Source organism: Danio rerio, chromosome 2 (assembly GCF_049306965.1).
Source record: "Danio rerio strain Tuebingen ecotype United States chromosome 2, GRCz12tu, whole genome shotgun sequence".
Classification (NCBI taxonomy): domain Eukaryota; kingdom Metazoa; phylum Chordata; class Actinopteri; order Cypriniformes; family Danionidae; genus Danio; species Danio rerio.
In genome coordinates, this window is record NC_133177.1 from 3,030,001 (window position 1) to 3,037,500 (window position 7,500).

The 7,500-nt window shown below is 41.4% G+C and overlaps 1 protein-coding gene across 1 annotated transcript in view; it reads left to right on the forward strand.

The window, feature by feature from the left end:
- eif2b5 (eukaryotic translation initiation factor 2B, subunit 5 epsilon) overlaps positions 1-7,500 on the forward strand; it is an 18,717-nt gene that overhangs the window by 3,227 nt on the left and 7,990 nt on the right. Inside the window, exons 2-8 of the mRNA NM_001113597.1 lie at positions 331-455; positions 544-729; positions 3,137-3,314; positions 6,298-6,378; positions 6,485-6,562; positions 6,904-7,216; positions 7,476-7,500. The exon at positions 7,476-7,500 is cut by the window's right edge and continues 121 nt beyond it. Of these exons, the coding sequence (NP_001107069.1) occupies positions 331-455; positions 544-729; positions 3,137-3,314; positions 6,298-6,378; positions 6,485-6,562; positions 6,904-7,216; positions 7,476-7,500 (986 nt within the window). The remainder of the gene's footprint in view (positions 1-330; positions 456-543; positions 730-3,136; positions 3,315-6,297; positions 6,379-6,484; positions 6,563-6,903; positions 7,217-7,475) is intronic.

A 7,500-nucleotide genomic window follows, 5' to 3' on the forward strand; every position in this document is an offset into this window, starting at 1 on the left:
ACTTTTGGATATAATGAGAAAAGAAATTGAACATGTATTAAACATTTATTGTTTTGATAGTTTTATCATCCCTACTTCATTTATTCATTAAATCTTTTGTTAACAAGCTTCCAAATACTTGTGCACGTTTCCCATACTCATACTATATTATTATTATTATCAGGATTTGTTGGCCTGTTATTTGAAGGAGCTTGACTGAAATGTGCTGCCGCATAAGTAATCGTTTAATACCATGGTTTAACAGTGTGCTTTTCTAGCACTTGTATGTTACATGATGCATAATTTTGGATTAATATAGACTAATTTTGACTCTTATTTGTGTCTCGTCAGGCTCTCCTGCCTCTGGCTAATGTCTCCATGATTGACTACACACTAGAGTTTCTGACATCCACTGGGGTGCAGGAGACTTTCGTCTTCTGCTGCTGGATGTCCAGCAAAATAAAGGAGCACTTACTGTAAGACGCTTGACTTTATATGGCGATTTTGACTGTGATCCTCCTTGCGACGCTCTCAGCACACTGTGTTTGTGGTTTTGTGTTGCAGGAAGTCGAAGTGGTGTCGTCCCACCTCTCCAAATGTGGTTCACATCATCACTTCTGATCTGTACCGTTCTCTTGGGGATGTTTTAAGAGACGTGGATGCCAAATCCCTCGTCCGTTCAGACTTTCTGCTGGTGTATGGAGACGTGGTGTCCAACGTTGATGTTTCCCAGGCTTTGCAGGAGCACAGGTAAGTGTCATTTCAACACACGAGACTCGGGTTGCGTCCAAAATCACTTGTATAGGTTCGACATTACTATACGACCTTAAAAAAAAAGTATGTTCTAGAATAGTTCCTATAGGGTAGTGAATACTTCACTCACATTTATGAATTTTCAAGCATGGCATCATGGGGATAGTGAGCGTTCACAGAATCTCGCTGGAAGTACTACAGAAACTGAAACGCTGGCTAATTAAGTGTTGGAGGTTTCAAGGATAATTTGAGCAGCCTGTTGGCCAATCTTCGTTGATTGAACGTTCCACCAGTAAGAGCAGAGTAGATTAAGCCTTAAAGACCTAAAGGTATTTTGTGGGCACCTAATGGGCCTATATTATTATTATTATAATTTTAAAGCAGTTTTATTGTTATTTTAGCAGTCAGCCTCAAGTGTCATATATTACTTTAAACGGGAGAACCTGAAGCTTCAATCTGTATTATTTAAAGGTTCAGTCTAAAATATTTTTTGGTCTAAAAACATATGAACAGACAGAAAATATTCCAGAATTTTAAGAAAAACGTTTTTTTTTTTTTTAAAAGTGGTGTTTTCTAGTTATTACAAACAAAACCTCATGAAGTTTGTTTGTTTTTTTTCTTTGGAAATACACGCTATGATGTTTTATACTTCCAAAATAAATTTTGTCTACATCCACCTTTCCCTGAGCGAGTTATGGCAATTTATTTCAATGGTTTTCCAAGGCGTTTTTCAGTGGGAAAAAATTGTGCATTTATTTACTGAAAATGTATTTGCTCAAAAGTTCTGGAATGAACTAAACGGAAAGATCGTTACAAAATAACAGGACACTGAAGCAAGTTTGACTTTTTCCAAATAATATATTTTTAGTTACCATAAACAACACCACTTACAATGAACAACTAAAAAATAAGAAAATAATAAATAATGCATCAAAGTCCAAATAAACATGGTGCAAATCCTCAGTTAAAAATTAGATATAAATATTTACTATGCTATAAAATGTTACATAACTAAACCAGATTCAATATGGACCATCCTTAGGTTTTATGTGCCAGCATATGGTGTTGACCCTGCTGCTTATCAACTTTTGCGTTGCAGACAAACAGCCACACCTTCATTTGCGTACTTTAAAAACAGCAAGACCAGCAGTTCGTCTTTGCTGTGTCACTGTTTTGTCATGTTTCTGTGCTGTTGTGTATGCAAAAGTACTTAGTATGAGAATTATTTCATGCAAAACTTTTTTTTTTTTTTTTGCGTTTTATTTAGCCGCGCGTAAACGTACAGCCTATTTCTCATTCCGGGTTCAATTAGCTGATTGGAGGTCCACAAAGCGAAACCTATGGTTATTGGTTAAGAGAGAGCGAGTTTGAACCAATCATGGCATGGAGGATGGAAAATGCATCAATGGATCATGTCTGGTTTGTCAGGAGACACAAGCCACGAGCGTTCCTTTGTCAAATCAGCGTTGTCAAAATGTGATGACGTAACCACACTGATTCCGGAGCCACTGAAGGTCTGGGAATGTCCTGTTTTACAGCGATGTAAAGCAGAGACTATCTTCTATATGCCAATCTTTGAATTGAACGGATCGGATCTGCGGATCAAAGTTATTAAACATTTAAGAACAATTCTTATTTCATTCTTTAAGGGTTAATAAGCTTAAAATATTGCAATGCACACAACATTATGGGTGACATATTCAAGTTCAAAAAAAGCATATGTGCATCTCACTGGCGCATCGGTGAGCAAGACAGCAAGTCTTTGTGATTATCAAAAGCCACGTTATGCAGGCTAATGTCAGCAAACCACCAAGAAGAAGCAAGTGTGGATGCAAAAGGAAGCTGTCTGAATGGGAGGTCCGGGTGCTAACCCTGATTGTATCCAAAAAAACATAAAACCACAACTGCACAAGTCACTGCAGAATTAAATGTGCAAACTCTCCTGTTTGCACCAAAACTGTTGAGAAGGGTCTGGCTGCAGAGTGGAACTTGCATCTTCAGGCATGCACTCTCGGGCTTGCACGCTCAGGCACCCACGCTTCCAATGCAAGTGACGTCATAAACAATCGACACCTGCACCGGTCACGTCACTAGAAATCAACACAAATAAACCAAAAGTAAGTTTCCAGTTCGTTTGCGTTGACAGTGATGACTTTGTCAATTAATTTTAAGTAGGCTACTTGCGTTGTACAACATGACAGACCCCCCCACACCCCGAAAAGCAGGTAGTATATTCATCATATGATTATAAGCTTTGATGTAAATTTACCAAAACAGGCTACTGTTAACATTCATACCAGTATTGAAGTATAGTCAGCTCTGTGTGTAGACCAGATTTTGCAGACGTACCAGTGTTTGTCATTCATGTATCATTAAAACAGCTTTATGTAACGTTTCTTTAAAGGCAGCGGCGCAAAATGGAGAAGAACGTGTCCGTGATGACGATGATCTTCAAAGAGTCCTCGCCGGGCCACAAGACGCGGTGTGAAGAGGAGGACATGATCATGGCCATAGACAGCAAGAGCAAACGCATTCTGCATTACCAGAGAGCACAGGCCTTGAAGAGACTGCAGTTCCCCATGGTGAGCTGTTTCTTATAATAGTTGCATGAATGAGAATCTGCACACAGTTAAGCCTGATTTATACTTCTGCGTCAAGTGGCCGGCGTAACCCACGGCGCAGGCAACGCGCGTGGCTGTGCATTTATACTTCTGCGTGCTGTCTCTGTTGGTCTTCATTAACACTTCCGAAACGCTAGTTGGCAGTGAGGTGTAAATGTTCCTCTGTGTCGAGTTTCTTCTCTGCTGTTTTGCTTTTCCTGAACACTTCCGGGATGTACAAGTGGCTCAAACTCGCTCATTTTGAGGCAGGAACCGTCAGACTTGCAACAACTTTAACTATGAGGTAAACACAAAACAAAACTTTCCACCCGGAGCTCCTTCACGGGACTCCACACTTGTAAACAATCGCTCGCGCCATTTGCACGGCTCTCGGTCCCGCCCAGACTCGTCAGCGCTACCAAGCCGACCAATCACAGAGCTTACGCTACGCGTCGTTGCGACGTGTATTTACATTTTTTGAGAGGTGCACATCAGCGACGCCGATGGCCACGGCGAAGGGCTATGCGTCAGCGCCGTAGCATACGCCGGCGTTTGATGCAGAAGTATAAATCAGCCTTTATGCAGGGTACAGAGCACCTTACGAGGGGAACTATTATGCCTCTTTTTACAAGATGTAAAATAAGTCTGTGATGTCCTTAGATCAATGTTTCCCAACCCTGTTCCTGGAGGCTAGGGGTTGCACTGACTAGTCGACTTTAATGCTCTGCCGTGATGCTTTTTGATTGACGTTGACTAGTCGTGCTGCGCAGATCTTGTGTTTTTTGACCTGAACTACATGGCAGCTTTACATACTAAAGTAGTTCACTGAATGAAAATGCCCTTCTGACTATTTACGGTAAATGATGTTTCCCATAATAAGGACATGTTTGTCCAAAGAATGTTTGTCCGTCCGTCCCAAGCGGCAACCTCCCCCTCTCCCTGGGGAAGCCAATACGGAAGTAATTGAAACTGCAATTCATCGACATTCCGCTAAAAATGAGTTAATCAGATGCTGGATTCGAACCGGGTTCATGATCCAAGTAGATGCTGCACACTGGTGGTGGTGTGGAGAGACCACACCCCCCCCCCCCTTTTAATGATTGTGAAGCGCTTTGGGTGTATGGCCATACACAACAAATGCGCTATAAAAATACACATTACATTACATGATCGATCACGTCAAAACATGTTGCCATGCGCTTTACGAGCTTTGCTACTCATGCTGCTGGGTGTTGCGCTCTTTAGTTAAGTTGTCTCTGTCAATCAAACGGTGATGGGTGGGAATCACTCAACTAGCTTATTCAAATGAGGTGCACTATTTGCGTTTAGCATAAATAAACACACAAAATCGGCATCACCCCCACCCCCTCTCTCGCAGGGGCCCCAAGGCCCCGTTTACACTAGTGCGTTTTAGTTTGAAAACGCATAAGTTTTGCTACGGTTACGCCATCCGTCCACACTACGCCGGAGTTCTCGAGCGCCGAAAACGGAGCTTTTTGAAAACGCTGGAGAGGCCGTTTTCATTCTAAAACGCTGCTGCTCCGTCTCAGTGTGGATGGGGAAAGACGGAGACATCTGAAAACGGAGGCGGGGCTGCCGACGTTCGCCTATCTGATTGGGGCTTTTCCTCAATATTAAGTAGCCTAACACACACAGTTCAGTCTCGCATCCTCTTCTTGTAAGTTCAGACTTCGCAGTTTGATCAAGGCTGCATCTCTTCTTCTCAGTTTGATATGGAAAACAGATTATACCGAGGACACGGGTAAATCTTCAAAGGGAACAGTGTACTTTATAACTTCATTCACATCACCTTGGCTACGTGTTTCACTTTCTCAACAATAAAATGTAAACATGATTTAAGGAACTGCCTATTTTCTTTTTAATATTAGCAACTTAACAGACGGCAGAAATGTTGAGGCGCCGTGCTGCATATATGAGCGTCATCTTCACTGTGTGGATATTTATAACAAAACGGAGCCGATTACAACTGCCTCCTTTCAATTTCAGTGAAAATACGAAACATACCCTCTCTTTTGCTGAACATCAGTTTTAATAATCGATCATTTTAAAAGTATAACATACAATAAGTTTATACATTGTAGGAAATAAAGGCAAGCGATCAGTCAATGTACCTGGATTAATCATTAATTTATCTTTGCGCTTAACCAAAACATGTTACCCGTGAACAAGTAACTTAATAGATTCCAATGACCAAAGTCAGGGAATTGGCCTATGTCGTTAGATAAAGACAACAACATCAATGAAATATCACGTTTAGCAAATATAGTGAGATTAGATCCAGCGGGAGATGCTTGATGAGCAGTCCGACAAGCAGAGCTCTCATCTGGGTAAATGGGCTGCAGCGCTTGCCCGAGAGTGTCTGTGTGGTCACATGATGTGCGTTTTCAGCGTTTTGGTGTGGACGGAGAGCAGTTCAGAAACGCTGGGTAAAACGCGAGTGTGGACGCGGATCGTTTTCATTCTACAACGCCGTTTTAAAACTAAAACACACTAATGTAAACGGGGCCCAAGTGTGCCCATTGGTTAATCTGGCCCATACGCCACCTCATTCTTCAGTTTCTCATCAAATATTCTGCCCAATCAAATGCTCTCTAGTATCTGACATGCCCCGCCCCCTTCTTCTCTTTTTTTTCATTTGATGTTCTCGAGCTCAACCACTCTCACTGGCAGAGCGGTGATAAAACTAAATGCTATTGGCTGTTTTTTTAAAAAGGGGAGTGGCTACTCTCTCCCACCCTCTCTTTGTGATTTAGTTGAGATTATGTCAAACATCAAATAAAAAAATGCACATTTCAAGCAACTTGGAGGGACTTTTAATGCACATTAAAATCCAGCAGTTCATCAATTAATATACTAATGTACTGTATAACTACTTCTCTGGTCAGGTCAGAAACTGCATGTAACAGTAATTTAGTGATTGTACTTTCTTATTTTTTCAACACAGAATATTTTCCACAGTGCCAGTGATGAATTTGAAATCAGGTTTGATCTTTTGGATTGTCACATTAGCATCTGTTCTCCACAGGTGAGTTTCTTTATTATTGTTTATCTTTATACACAGATCTCTCTGTTTGTTTGATTGTTTACACACGCACACTCAGATTAATGAAAGTGAATACTGTTTAACGCAGGTGGCGGAGCTTTTTACAGACAACTTTGACTACCAGACCAAAAATGACTTTGTCCGTGGGATTCTAGTCAGTGAAGAGGTATGAACGAAGATTTCTGCTCATTTATGAATTCATATTGATGTAAGAGTTGTGGATGCAGCGTTGCATATTTACTATCATGCATGACAGAAATTAATAATATTAATATTGTCATAATTTGAATTGCAGTAAATGGTTTAGCGTATTTGTCTTTTATGAAATGGAATTTTAAAAACTGAGATATTTTGAAGAAAGGTCAAAACCTGTAACCATTGACAAAACAAATACTATGGAAGTCAATGGTTACAGGTTTCCAACATTTTTCAGAACATCTCCTTTTGTGTTTAACTGAAAGAAAAAATTTGAAAGGACTTTAATGAATGTTTTTATTTTTGGCCTAGATCCTGGGAAACCAGATCCACATGCATGTGACTAAAGACGGATACGGCGCTCGTGTGTCGAACCTCCTGATGTACGACACCATCTCCTCCGACATGATCCGCCGCTGGATTTATCCCATCACACCCGACGCTAACTTTGCAGACCAAGACGGCCAGAGCTGCACACACTCTCGGCATAACGTGTACCGCGAGCCTGGGGTCAGTCTGGGCCACGGCAGCCAGATGGAGGAAAACGTGCTCATCGGCAGGAATACGGTGATCGGAGCAAACTGCAGCATATCCAATACAGTGATCGGCGCAAACTGTGTCATCGGTAATGTCTGAAATGCATTTAAAGTATGCACGAAATCAAAACTAACCGCATTGATTTTGTTAGCTCACGTTGCTAGTTTTGTCTTTAGCAGATTATTTGTTGACAGTTGTGTGCTATTGTCCCGCCCCTCCTCCACTGTGATTGGACGGTTAGCTGAAAAGTGACACTGATGGGTGCTGCGTTTTTCAACTAGACACCGCATGGCCGTGTGAAAGGCTTATTGTTCGACGTCTTGCTAACGGCTGTTTTGTCTGCCTAGGAGACAACGTGACTCTGGAACGAGC